The following is a 15,497-nucleotide window of genomic DNA, read 5'->3' on the forward strand; positions in this document are numbered from 1 at the left end:
CCCAAAGTAGGCAATAGATAAAAAAGTCATAACTAGCATGTCACAAATAACATGTCATATGTACATGTAGGTCGAATGTAATTGAACGACATTCTAAATTATTATTTTAACTGTGAAACTTGAAAAATACTTGTAACAAAATAAAAATCAAAATCTGCAATAGCTTTTAAATTGTTTTACAAATGCTTTATGAAAGGTAATATCAGAAAGACCTTGTAAAATTTGCATTTAAAAACAGAATCGCAAAACAATAATTCGTTCTGAAAGAAGATTATTGCATAAGTTTTATTTTGTTTAGACTTTACCTTTGCACTCTGGTGGTACTGTCCAGTAGCCTGTGTTTTGGCAGCTTACGGTGTTTTCTCCTTCCATCGTATATCCATCATGGCAAACATAATCAACTGTATCATTGTGCTCATGTCCTGATTCATGTCTCTCTGAGTTTAGCACCACTGGTGGAGGCCCACAATTTACTTCTGTAAAAAAGATGGACAATTAAGTTTTTAAAAATTACCCAGAAATCAGTAAAGTTAAGCTTTGAAGTTTTAAATCTTGTTTGTAATAAGACTACTATATGGCCAATAGTAGGCAATAAAATTACTATTTTGACCCTGGCAACAACTACTAAAACAATACTAAATAAAAAATATGTCTCAAACTTCTACATAAAAACGAATTTAGTGCATTTAGTCTATTTTGTGATTTGAACCAAATTTGTAGGTGGGCTTTCAAAAATAATTGAGTTTCAAAAAGACTTGAATAAAAGTCAAAAGGCTTTAATTTAAACACCATCAAGAAATATTCCAAATTAATTTTAAACCAACTATATATTAGTATGAATTTCTCTTCTAGAAAAATGCGTAACATCTATACGCAGAAGGCAACATCAAAAAAATTGCATCAATTATGTTTTAATGTTGCATTAAACATTTCAAATTTAACTAGAAGACTCATTTTTATTCTAGTCTTTGTTAAACATTTTTCGTGTCAATAAAGCTTCCTCTAAATCAACGCCGTTGGAATGTGACCAAACAGTAAAATAAAACTGTTTAATTTCAGTCAGTAAATAGATCTAATAATAACACCAGACAAAGTTGATTGTGTAGAAAGTAGTTTTAAATGTGGTCTATTGAATTCCAAGGCCAGGTTTTCATAGAAACATTCATACTAATTTTGAACTATATTATTAAATAATTTTTTATGTTCAATTTAGACTTTGTTTAAAAGACATAAAGTTGAGTTTAAACTTATGTCGCACTTTTACTGTTGTTTCCAGAGTAAAACCTCGCTAGTATTTTACTTAATGACGAAATGAAGTAGTTTATATATTTTTTCTTCTAATTAACATAATAAGTAAAAGTTATACTTTAGAAATACTACAATTATTGGATTCACTTTGTAATCTGGTTAGGAATCAGCAAAGCATCAGCTTCTATCAGATCTCAAGATTGAATACCTACTTTAACAACTATATGAACAGTTACCTTTGTACCATCAATATATTAATTATAATGTATGCTAAATTAATAAAACCAGTTGACTATATTTAATAACACAATTTCATAGTTTACATTTAACACGCGTTATTCTTATTTGGTTGTACTATGTGCACTTTCCTATTCCGTGTCTGGTCTTATGCGGGTTATGTTTCAGGTTTCACAGGATGGAACTCTTTTTCAACTAACCTGGTAACTAACAAATAAGCATTTTAATCACTTCAAATCACTTTTCAACCCTCACCTCCTTGATTGACTTTAACATTTGCCTTGTATTTAATTTTATCTAAATAAATTAACAAAATGTTAAACAAATGCTCGGCTCTGTGACTAGCTAAGCTAATTTTTTAGTTCTGCCTGATATGTACATTTAAATAAAATAAACCGACATATCTGGGTAATAGGATGTTTATAGACAAAAAATAAAAGCGTTCTTACTGTAGCAAAGTGGTAGGGCTGACCATGATCCATCCTCAGTACATCGTACAAATTCAGAGCCAAGCATGCGATACTCTAGCCCAATGCATTCATAGGTAAGGATGGACCCAAATGTGGTGTTGCCATAGAGACTGGATGGTTGTCCATTTTCTACTTCTGGTGGCTTTCCGCAGTCCACAGCTTAAATCAATCAAGTATTCGTAATCAAGATTTGTATCACAAAAACAAATCATTTTGAAATGATTTTCATAAATGTAGGTGTGTTTGCGTGTGCTCACTGTTGGTGTGTAAATGCATGTATGTGTATGCCGAAAATAGCACATCAGAAATACTACACGTGAACACATGTGGTAGTTCATAGGTGGAAGGTCAAAGATTGTTCGTCACAACTGGTAGCTCATAGTAGGTTACAAGCAGGAAGTCAAATGTAGTCAGTCATTAATAATAGGTTACAGGAGGCAAGTAATAAGCAGCAGGTATTAGGTAGCAGACTATCTGTAGAAACCCAAAGTAGGAAATAGATAAAAAGTCATAACCAACATGTCACAAATAACATGTCATATGTACATGTAGGTCGAATGTAAATGAATGGCATTTTAGTTTCTAAATTATCATTTCATCTGTGAAACTTAAAAACATGGTTGGTACAGTCTTACATGTAATGATTTGATAACCACAGACTAGCTTGAAATGACGACTATTGACAAGTAAACTATTTTTGTAACAAATTGCAACTAAGAGTACTGCAGCCCATAACATGTATTTGTAAGTAGTTATTATGAATGTTTATATCCATCATTTCAGTATGAAGCTGAATGCACAAATTATTCATATGTAAAGTTGGCTGGTTATTTACTTGATAAAAATCTTTGTAATGAGTCGCAGAGTTTGAGCTACTGATCTGCTAGTTAGTAGATTACCATCTAGGCTAAAATGATAGCTGCTACTAACTGTAGAGAATCTTGTGTTTCCTACCTTGATGAAAAACCTTACATGTGCACCTATTTTATGAACAAGAATAAGTTATCTAACCATTGCATGTTGGAGGATTTGTCCATGTTCGATTGCTTTGACAGATGGTAGGTTCCCTTCCAGCTCTAATCTCATATCCAGACAGACAAGTATAGATTACCGTATCCATATACTTAGTCCCTGTTATAACTGTGGCTTGAGCATCTGATTTCTCAATAAGTGGTGGAGGGCCACAGGATACCCCTAAAACAGGGTTCATCAGTTTAGTTATTTAATAGAAAAGATTTCCAATACTAATATGTTAGCAAATAATACTTATTCCACTTAGAACATTTTTGATGAATTCATTGCTATATTACTTACCACAAATACACATATCTGTGTAAGGTTAAAACAGACTATTGTACAAGGTTATGAAAATATGTAGGTAAACATAAGTAACAATGGTTCGCACAAAATGCATATATTTCAGTTGAGTCTGTCGTTGACTAGAGTACTCTGAGAAAAAACTTTGTGTTATCTACTCACTAGCGCTACCATATGTATGCAATTGCGCTGAATAAGCATACAAAGAGATTTGATCATAGTATGTATATTACGAAAATTGCAAAATAAATTTTACTGAAACTACAAAATGAAGAGTATTTTGCGAGGTTATGTGTGCCAGTAATACCAGCTTAGTACGTATTACTGGTAATACCAGTAATACATAAACGTGTATGGTTATGTTATGCATACGCATAACAAAGACTTTAGACAAACTTAGAGCTAAGCTTGTATTTTCAAGTAATGCTTGTATTTTTCAAATGTATTTTCAAGTGTTTTAATGAGTTTCAACTTTTTTTCACTAGAATTTTTATCATTTATCAATTTTGGTCTTCGTTTTTACTGTAGCTTTTAGCGGAACCATTTAAAACTTTTTTTCAACTTCCCACCTTTCAGCCACATTTTGTCGAGTTCAAATAGAGAAAAAAGATTTGTATGGTGAGGTAAAAAAAATTTCATGTTCCACTCCTTCCAGTGAAAAAATTGTATATCCGGGTAAATGTATTCTGAGGGTGCACAGTATGATAATATAAGTATATGAATAAACTAAATTAATCTTCTTAACTATTTTTATTTTGTGAAATGCTTGTAGTCTGTTATTGCCACATCAAATTTAACCTTGATGGATGAATATTGATTTATACTTCTATTTTCTCAACAAGTTCTCATTAGTATAGTTCATTATTAGTTTTAATAACAGCATCGCAAAGAAGATAATAATAAGCTCAGTTGCTTTGCTACTTTCTTGGTATTGTAAAACTAAAAGACAAGTTACAACGCTCAAGACAAAATAATATAACACCAACAAGTAGGTAAAAAGTGTAAGCTATTACATACGTTTGCAGTTGCTCTCATCCATTTCATAGCCGTTGCTGTAGCATATACATTTGTTTGAGTCGTATGGATCAGTGCAAATTGCATTTACATCACACTCATCTGTTTCATGTCTGCAGGAATTGTAGTTACCTAACAGAAAATAAATAGAACAACCGGTCACCATTTATAAATGCAGTCTGAGCGTAAGGAGTGAAGCACATTGTACTGTTAATAATCAGGATTTTCTTTTCACACTTTTACTACGACTACAATAACAGGAGCTCACATATTCTTGATGATAACAACCTTTTAAAATAAGCATGAGGTTATTGTTCAACTATTAATAGCAATAAAGATGTCTAAACTTCCACGTTACTAGTATTTGCTGTAGCAAATGAGAAGTATATAAACACTAACTACTAAAAGATTTAATTCTAAGCTATAGCTTTTTATAATTTTTTTGTTTATTTTGTTTATTAAACAAACCTAACTTTAAATACCTAATAAAATTTATGACATAAAAACTGTCTAATAAAATTTTTGGTATTGTAAAACTAAAAGACGAGTTATTTATAATAAACTAAAGTTTAGTATAAATAAACATATCAAATTCAGATTTTTTGTTTAAGTGACAGTAAAGTTTGTTATAAACTTACTTATTAAAAACACATTAAGAAAAGTTTAACAGTAACTGGAAGCTAATAACTTTTTAATTCTTTTATTAGTTAATTAGAATTGTTAAGAATAAGGTTACAAACAAATGAGAAGCAAAACTGTATAATAACCGATACTGTTGCACCAATAAGTTGCACCTGTTGAAAAATCAATAAATTTATAAGTACTTTTAATAAGAACAACAATTTACACTTTATACTCATAATACCTCTCAAGGCGTTATTGTTTTTACAATTTATTTGGCTGAGGCAAACTTCATTTACTAATAGCTTTCCAGTTTATTTTTAGCTATCAAATGTCATCAAGGCACTTGAAGGACTTTGAAATATAATATTTTGATGTTTTTAATATTTGGGAATAAAAATTAACTTTGTATAATCAAAAAGCGGTATATAAAATTTCATTTTTTTAGCCGTTTCACTGCTATCCATGTACAAATTTAGTTATCGACCTACTATCAGTCATTTTATCAAAAGTTGCCAATTTTGTTTCATGATATGTATACTATTTTTGTCAACTTCCTACTCTATCTATAACATCTTTGTTATATATTTTGCTTTCCCAACATATTAACAAATAGTGCTATGCAAAAAAATCAAGTTATCTACATTCATCTGTATACTTTGTGCATTGTTAAAGTTATGTGAAGCTATGATCGCCACAAAGCTAAAACGATCCTCTACAATTTTCCTTACTCTTACAAAACTATTACTTTCATCACCATCAGAGTTAGTGCTGCTACTTTATCTGTGTAATCACAAAAATCTGAATTGGCTATAATGTCAGCAACATAAGTAATTCTTGGTTTTCTAACTCAAGAGGTACTTATGGAAGCCATAATAATACTAAATAGTTTGAATGTCAGCAAAAACAATTGGACGTTTTCGAGTTGAAAATTTTGAAATAAAAATTTTAAGCTGCGTCGTGAATTCAGAATAAATAAAAAATTTTTTTTTGAACGACACTATCGTTTTCATAAAAAGTCTTACAAATGGTTGGTTAAGTTGTCAAGAAATAACAAAATTAAATTACTGCGCAAATGCTGGAAAGTTCGCAAAAAAGCGCTTAAAGCATTCGACCATAGATTTCGTATAAATGCGCATACGGCAGTAAAAGGGTTAAATCAAAACTTGACTTAAAATGGAACTGCTATATCAGATAACAACTATCAACAGTTAGACATGACAATAGTAAGATAACACCTGTACAAGTTACAACCCATTGCAACCTTTATGTGATCCATCACGCTTACATTACCCTCAAATTCTGGAGAAGCCATAACAACCCAAACCATAACACACCCATGTTATGGTAGCAGTATTGAATCATTTGCCTTAGAAAAGTTTAGACAACCATAAAAGCTTGCAATTAAATCACAAAACAAAACAGTGAATAAAATCCTAAAGAAAGCAATTTAATATCTACGCCTAACTAACCTCCCTATCAACAATGTCATCTAGATTACAACGGCTTGAATCATTTCGTTTGATCAAGGTATGAGATGAGCATTTGATATTGCCTGACAGTTATTTGTTATTATAAATTCCATACCATGAAATCTGTGCTGACATAAAATGTAGTAAGTAGCTAGAGACATCTTAAACTACAAGATTCGTTGGTTATGTTGTCAAAGAATAATGAAATTAAATTACTACGCAAATGTTGGAAAGTTCGCCAAAATTCGCATAAAGCAGTCAACCATAGATTTCATATAAATGCACATACGGCAGAAAAAGGGTTAAATCAAAACTTGACTTAAAATGGAACCGCTAAATCACATATCCACTATCTACATTTTGCCATGAAAATAATAAGATGACACCTGTACAAGTTACACTTCATTGTAACCATGTAAATCACTCTGAAACCTAATGACTCACCTTGCCAGGACATGCTGAAACCTTTCAATACTCTTGATTTGTCTGTAGTGAAGGCAACCTTTACAAAGTCTCCTGGTACCTCTATAGTTTCTTGTGTTGTAAACTGTTGCAAAAGGGTTCCATTTTGTGTGTATACCTAAAAGAAATGCTGAGTTTTATTTTAAACTGGTTCCTTCTGTTACATACAATCATTATAAATTGTTAAATATACTTTTGGCTAAACAAACAAATCTAAAAAATCATCTCTTATACTGTTAAAGAATCTAGAGTAAATACTATTTTTAAATTATTGATTAATCTTAACTCAATAAAGATATTTTAGTTATAAATAGAACTAAATTCTGGAACTAAATTGAACTAATAGAACTAGTTCCTGTTAAATACAAAGCAGTGTTAACTTCCTTATAATCATTTTTTGTCTTCCTGAATAAATGTGAAACCTGAAAACTAATAACAACTACGTAGTACAAACAGATAATTTATTGCACCTGTTCAATGTTTTAATTGAAAAGAAATGCGAAAGTTTGGTAGTTCCTGCTCGTACTTTGTTAACTATGTAAGTATAAACTGGTTTCCTATTTGTCTGATATAATAATTGTTTTTACTTAAAATTTGCGAATCTTTTTAGTAAAAAAAACCTGTATAACTTCCTTAAAGTTGGAAGTAAACTTTTAGTGAATGCGATTTAGAATTTAGAGTACAATTTGAGAGTATTTACTTTAACTTATGACATTTCCCAAAACTTTAATATTATAGCGTAGACTACAGAACTTGGCAAACACGGACACAGTAAAAAATCATTGTGAGGAATGAGTGTGGGCTTAATGATTTCATGAAATAGCAATGTGACTGAGTGTTGCAGTAGGTAAGTTCAAAAGGAAACACCCAAACTAAAATCATATACAATGAAATATTTCCACCGCCATAAGTTTGAGTTTGGACAAACAGACAAACAAACGAATAGACACAGCTTTTCTCATAGTAAAGATTTTGATGGAAAATAGCCAAGAAAGAATCTCCAGCAAAAAACTTTTGGTCAAAAGAGATTTTAAAGCTGCAGATAACTTATGCTAGAAATACATTTTCATCAAAATGTTATACTTAATAAATAACTTAGACACATTTTAAATTATACAAAAACTAAAAGTAGTGTTTAAGTAGAATATTAAAGGACTTACACGTAGATAATCACAGCAGGACTCTAAATAAATATCATCTACTGTAAGTGTAATACTGATAGCCCCAGGCATAGCAATCTCTGTCTCACAGTGTTCATTGTTTTTGTAGTCAGCAGGATAGTTTGTAGATGTCAAAGTTCCAGATAAGCCCGTTACCGACTGACCACAGGTGTGGGCTGATGCTAAAATAAATGGTGATATATTTTATAGCATTTATAATACAAACGTAAAAAAGCTCATTGCTGTTTCTTAATTATGTTGATACAACCATAGCTCGACATACAAGCTAAATGGGTTTTTAGATTGAGATAGTATGTGAATTATCCTGTATCTCAAACCAACTTTTTTATACAGTTACTAAAAAAATATTGATTCATTCCCATCCTCCAATTTTTTTTTATAAAAACATGATATTACAAGGGAAAAGTAGATTTTAAATTGTTCCAATTCACAACCTATGCCCATCATTTAAAATGTATCTATCAAGTAGTTATGATCTGCAATGAAATGTAACACTACTATGTACAATACTCTATGGAGTTCTTACATTTACAGCAAATGATAGTGGTTTAAAACAGAGTCAGAGAAACTCTACAGAAACACGTTCAGTTCCCTACACTTTTGTGACACTATGTAACAGAGCGTGAGTTTTAAACTTAACTTAAATGAACTTGGATTATTATACCCACTGGAAAAAATTTACTTTAAAATTTTAAGGAATGTTAAATTTATTTAAATTCGGCATTCATTTTTAGTTTATTTACTTTTTTTAATTTTTGATTTGTATGTATTTTGAATTTTTATGTAAAATTAAAGTTTATGCAAAATTTAATTAAATAATTTAAGTGTTGATGCGCTTATTTTTAGGCCAATAATAATTTATTGGCCTAAAAATAAGTGGTATAATACAAATTAATTATTAAATAATAATTAATTTGTATTATACCACAGTTTAATTTCTTATTTAATTATTATAACAATTAAACTTCAAAATATTTGTTAATTTAATCCTTATTTGAATTTAATCAAAAAATAGTTTGGTAATTCAATAGTAAGGGCAAGTTCACACACACAAAATTGATTAAAGTTTATTTTATTAAAGCACTTTTGAACTACTAAATAATTATTAATTCAATTACAATTTCTGCCATTGTCTCAACATTTATAACAACCTAGTTTGCAGGTAGCAATATTTAATGAAATATCCACTTCACCTATTTCACAGTACAGAACATTGATGAATCATATACACATTATTGAAACGATAAAAGTTCATTACATTTTATTACTAGAACTAGTAAGTTTACTTTTTTTGTTAACTTTGGGCAAACTATCAGTTTGTATCTGACAAAAACATTGCATACCTATTTGAACAATGTATCGAGTGTTATCAACGCGGCTTCAGTTTTTTTAATAACAGTGTACTTTAGATTCTGAGAGATAAGTTGAAGATTTGACATAAAACTTCCTGCTTAAAAATCCACACTCAGTTTTTTCTGACAATCACATTTTTATGACACAAATTCTGGTAAAATTCAACTTCCAGCAAGCATTGCAAATCAATATTACATAATATGATATATAGGGATTTGTTTATAATACAGTAAAATACCACCAGTCCTACACAACGAGAAATGAACCAACCGCAACGTCTCATTCTTAAACATTCAACTTGTCATTGCAAAGATTCTCTTCTGGAAAAATGTATTTTTTTCAAAGTTGATGCTTTTTGTAGTATCTGCCAAAAAGCCAACACTTTAGTAATCCATTTGACAGATCTACTATTGTCTATCCAGTCATTTTCTTGAACATGAATCACTAGTTCTGGCAGAAATATATGTTGTGCCACAAATTTTTGGTTAAAATTGTACATATTATTAACAATTGCAGCTTCGTGCAATTGGTTAGGTAGGCCAATACAATGGTGAAGCACTGTTTTTCACGACTTGTCTTTTTCTGAAATTGTCGTTTCTCGTTCTCTTATCAGCTGTTGTACATATTGCCGATGTCACAGAAGCGCATGGGGATTTTTCTGTGGCAGGCTCTTACTGTGTGGGATAGGCTCCGAACGCAGTAGGAGATCATCACACGCAGTAGAAGCATCGGCTCCGCCTTTTTTTTATTGCTTCCTAGAATTTTTTTTGTAGCTCGGTGTGTCGAGCCAGCTCACCAGTGGCAGTGTCTCCTAGTGTGATAATAATATTTGGCCATGCTGTGGCATCAATGGCTAAATTGGCCTTGCCGGCCCTGGACATCACGCTCTGCAGTTGCAAAATTTTTTTTTTGAACTACTCATCGCTGCATCTGATGTCAACTGATCTATCAACATTCAAATGATTTGAGAAAGAAAATGAAGCTAGCTTATATGGCAGGTACATGTCAAAACCAGAAATTTTAAACCCTACTCTAGACCTCAACTTATGCCCCAGGTAGACTTGTATGCAAGATTTTTCAGTATGTTAGTTTAATAAAAGAATATCGACGTAACATATTCTTATGGAAAGAATATGGAGACAGGTCTTACTGTAGCAAAGTGGTAGGGCTGACCATGATCCATCCTCTGTACATCGTACAAGCTCAGAGCCAAGCATTTGGTATTCTGGACCAATGCATGTATAGGTAACGATCGACTCAAATGTTGTGTCACCATAATGGTTAAGTGGCAGTCCATTTTCTACTTTTGGTAGTTTCCCACAGTCGACGGCTGCAACCAAACCAAATACTTATAATCAACTTGTTATTGCTAAAACAAATCATTTTGAATTGATGGTCAAAAATGTGTGTCAGTGTGCATGTGAATGCAAAAGCGTGTGTGCATGCATGTGCGCAAACATGTTGGTTTGTATGTGAAAAAATAGTGCATCATATATAGGTAGCAGTTCATAGATTGAATGGCATAAGTAGCGCACCAGAACTATTAGGTCATAGGAAGTAGGTTATAACCATCATCCCAATGTAGTTAGTCATGGGCAACAAGTTACAGGCAGCACGTTATGAGCAGCAGATCTTAGGTAGCAGACTATTGGTAAAAAACTATAGTAGGCCATAATTTTATGGGTTACAGGCTCAATCGCAACAAGTAGAATGTCTGTAAAAATTTGAGCATAGCCTTGGTCTAAAGCTAAATAGGTAACTTTGTATCTTGTTCACTTAACCGCAGTCTCTTGGTAGACCGATCCAGTCTTGCCAGAGTTTTGCCTACATGCAAGGACCTAGATTTTGCCCACTATACTGGTTACCACATGAGCTACTCCAGCCACGGTCCAACACTAAGTTCTATTGCAAATGGGCCTGTCCAGTCACGGTTTGCCAATCAATAAGTGGGGAGTGCCCGCCCACGGATCAATAAAACTAACTTAGTGTTGAGGTAGACAATCCGTCCACTGCTCATCGGGTTATTTCTATTGCAAGAGTACAGCCTAGATTCTGGCTAGTACTTTTACTAACTTGATTCTATAAATAATTTAGAGGCCATATTCGGTTCAACTCTAGACCATGTGCATGGAACAGTGCAAAGCCAATTTAATCAAACCTACTAAATAGGGAGAGTTTTGGGAATTGTATGAGGTTCACACATATTCTGATTCTATTATACCAGAGCAGCTGCTTATATACTTCTCATTTTACTCTGATTGGCTGGACTGCATCATCAAACGATACCCAATGAGAAAACAAAAACCAGATGCAGCATTGACTAATCAATTCCAGTATTTCTGAAAACAGCCAATCAACAAAATGCTTAAAACAAGATATAGCTAATACTCAAACAGGAAATATAGGGGGCGTTTCTGGTTAGTAACAAGTACACAACGTGGCTACCCATGAGTTACTAGTATAGAGACTTATAATAGGCGATCTGCAAACGTCCGTAACTCGGCAGCCGTTGGTCTGCTTTCAAAATCCTTTATACCATTGGATAGCTCATTTTCTACTTTATTTTGCTGTATAAATTTGAATATTATTTATAAAAGAACGTCTAAAAAAGGGCCTGTTTTAGCCCACCCACAAAAGGCAATGGTAGAAAGTAAAAAAAGAGAACCACCACGTATAAAATAAAATGATTAAAAACGAGTATTCAATTTTGGCAATGAGACTTTAGAAGAATTAAAATACAAGATAAAATGCGATAATGGTACTACTGAGAATATTCATCAAATCTATATATATATATATATATATATATATACACAAAGTACCAAACGGTACAATAAATACGTCAAAGCACAGAGTAAAATTTACATGTAGATTAAATGTAAATAAAAAAATGTATGCGTTTAATCAATGATTTCACTGTAAAACTTCAAAAAGTTGTTGATACTTTAGTTAGTTAATAACCACAAACCAGCTTGAAATGGCTGACTATTGGTAAGTAAACTAGTTGTGTAATAAACTGCAACTGAGAGTACTGCAGCACATAACACACAAGTATTTGCAGGTAGTTATTCTGAATGTTTGAATTCATCATTTAAGTATGAATCTATATGCACAGATTATTAATATATAATATTTTTTATTTTTTTACATGAGTAATTATTACGATGAGTTGCAGAGATCGAGTATCATTTTGATGATGCCTAACTACTGTCCTAGTTAATAGATCACCAAATGGACAAAACATCATAGGTACTACTAATTACAACAAACCTCGTGTTTTACCAGATCGATGAAAAAAACGTTTATTAATTTTATAGAAGAAATGAAATTGTCTTACCATCACATGTTGGTGGATTTGTCCATGAACTATTGCTTTGACAGGTGATAGTGTTTCTTCCACCTCTAATCTCATATCCAGGAAGACAAGTATAGTTAGCTGTATCCATATACTTAGTCCCTGTTATAACTGTGGCCAAAGGATCTGATTTCTCAATAAGTGGTGGGAGACTACAGGATATGTCTAAAACAGGTTTCACCATTTTGATTATTTAATAGAGAAGAATTTTAATATTAATATGTTAGAAAATGGTACATATCCCACTAGGGAAATTTTTGATGAACTCATTGCCATTAAACTCATCACAAATACATATCTTCATGTAAGAATAAAAAACATTATGCAAATATGTACATGTAGTTTACACAAAATTATATTTTTAATTCAATACATATTCGGCTATCTTTATTTCTGTCTGACTACAACATTGTAGGCCTATTTCAACAAAATATCAAGTGTTTTATCGTGCTATCAGTTTATTAATAACATCGTACTCTAGAATCTGACAAATAAGTTAATGACTTGAAACCAAACTTCAAGCTTAAAAATCCATCCTCGGCTTGCACGACAATCACCTTTCAAAGACACAAATTCTAGTAAAATTAATCTACAAACAACCATTGCAAATCAAAATTACATGATGTTACGTATAAGAATTTATTAGATCTATTTATTATTATTAGATACATAAGTAGTAAAATACCAGTAATCCTACACAGGGCCGTATCCTCCTATACTGCAGCTACTGCCATGGCAGTACCATTTTTTGAGGCTCAAAATCCCGGAATTCACTTCATTTTGCTTGATTTTAACACTTTGGCTGGGGAAATGGCCAAACTGTCATTTATCAGTTGGGCGGGGAAACGGCATTTACGTCGCTTTCATAAAGCTGCAAGTATAAAGCTGCCGTCTCGTAACGTTAAACAAAGGGTATGAATGCTAGTAAGTTTTAAATATCATCAACAAGATATTAGTCGATAAATTGAGATATGAAACGATTATCCAACAGGCGTTGCTTTGTGCTAATGAAATCGCGCCTTCTTGGAAAGGAATAAAAGCTAGAAATACCAGTCAACATCGGCTCGACTTTCAAAACGATAAAATAAAATATTATTTGATTCTCCGATTGTAAGTGATTTTTGGTGTGATAAGAATAACAATAATTCAGATGATGGAAGTGATGTAAACTTTTTAGACTTTTATAATACTTGGAATTTACAGAGAAAAACTATCGTTGTGGTAGCTCGCACGGCAACGTTATAGCGTTGGACTCTACCGAAAGGAATGCTTCCACGCATTTCATACAGAGACAATTGTAAATGGTTGTATTTTTTGTAGTAGTAGGTATGTAAATGAATGCTTATGTACAGAAGATTTTGTTCATAGAAATAAATTAAGTTTGAGCTATGCATGTAACATGCATAGCTCAAACTTAAATCTACTACTACTACTTGCTCAGTACTATAGACTATAGTATAAGTACATTATTTTTAACATGGTGCTCTATTAGTTTTACTTTTTAACTCTACAATATTATTTAATTAAATTATTTCATAGGAGACTACTCCTCTCCTACACCATTCATCATTGTACCCGGTGATAATTCTACATTATGCTAGCTGTGGCCAACCCCTTTAGCAGCTCTCATTCACATTATATTTTTAATAAGTGTGTTAAAGACAATCTCAATAAACAGTTTTATATTTAGAAAACTGGATTATAATGTCAAATTTTCTGTTAGAACATGTGCCCCATCAGGAGCCAAGTGTGCTTGATTTGCACCATTTTGACTAGTTATACTAAAAACTTTCCCGGAGGAGAACCCCTGGACCCCCTCCCCCTCCAAGAGGGCGCTCGGTATCCCTCTTGGACTCTCCCTGCAGTACCATTTTCAAACAGGTGGATACTGCCCTAATCCTACAGAACAAGAGATGGACCAACACACAAAGTCCCGTTCTTAACCATTCCAATGGTAATCGCAAAAACTCTCTTCTGAAATGATGTATTTTTTTAAAGTTGAAGGTTTTTGTAGTATCTCCCATTAAGCCAACAATTTGGTAATTCCTTTGACACTTATATTATTGTCTATCCAGTCATATTCTCGTACATGAATCACAAATCCTGACAGACATTTGTGTTGTATCATGGATTTTCTGTTAAAAATTTCCAAATTGTCAAAGGTTGCAGTTTTCTCCTATTGGTTAAGTGGGCCAATATAATGGTGAAGTATTGTTTTTCATGACTTGTTGTTTTTCCTAAGGCTGTCGCTTTTCATTCTTTTGTTACCTGTTGTACGTATTACCAATGGCACTAAAAGTTATGGATATTTTTGCTGATAGCAGTTTTGACTGTAAACTAAGGAAACTGCCAATTTACTTTAATCTCCACAAAGAATGCAAGAATACATACACCGAGTGTGTTAACACCAATAATACATATTCCCGATATATATAAATACATGAAATCAATATATGCGACAGAGAACAATCATGCAGAAAGACTGAGCTAGCTTTGCTGGGTTGATGTTACCGAGCACCTTTCTTATCTACTGCGTGCAATAGATGCAATGATGCATGCGTGCAATGATTTGAACCAACAAATTAAGCTGGTTTATATGACAAGTACATGTCTAAACCAGAATTTTCAAACCATACTTTAGACACCAACTTATATGCCAGGTTAACATGTATTCCAGATTTTTCAGTATGTTAATTTAAAAAAACACATCGAAGTAAAATATTATCATAGACAGAACATGAAGGCAGTTCTTACTGTAGCAATGTGG

The 15,497-nt window shown here is 32.3% G+C and overlaps 1 protein-coding gene across 1 annotated transcript in view; it reads right to left on the minus strand.

Annotated features, from left to right (window-relative positions):
- LOC137388340 (sushi, von Willebrand factor type A, EGF and pentraxin domain-containing protein 1-like) overlaps positions 1-15,497 on the minus strand; it is a 66,084-nt gene that overhangs the window by 15,961 nt on the left and 34,626 nt on the right. The window contains exons 18-26 of the mRNA XM_068074826.1: positions 14,520-14,629; positions 12,713-12,895; positions 10,526-10,705; positions 8,002-8,183; positions 6,824-6,959; positions 4,290-4,418; positions 2,967-3,149; positions 1,935-2,114; positions 306-476 (exon numbers count right to left, since the gene is read on the minus strand). Of these exons, the coding sequence (XP_067930927.1) occupies positions 306-476; positions 1,935-2,114; positions 2,967-3,149; positions 4,290-4,418; positions 6,824-6,959; positions 8,002-8,183; positions 10,526-10,705; positions 12,713-12,895; positions 14,520-14,629 (1,454 nt within the window). The remainder of the gene's footprint in view (positions 1-305; positions 477-1,934; positions 2,115-2,966; positions 3,150-4,289; positions 4,419-6,823; positions 6,960-8,001; positions 8,184-10,525; positions 10,706-12,712; positions 12,896-14,519; positions 14,630-15,497) is intronic.

This window comes from Watersipora subatra, chromosome 2, assembly GCF_963576615.1.
Source record: "Watersipora subatra chromosome 2, tzWatSuba1.1, whole genome shotgun sequence".
Taxonomy (NCBI): Eukaryota; Metazoa; Bryozoa; class Gymnolaemata; order Cheilostomatida; family Watersiporidae; genus Watersipora; species Watersipora subatra.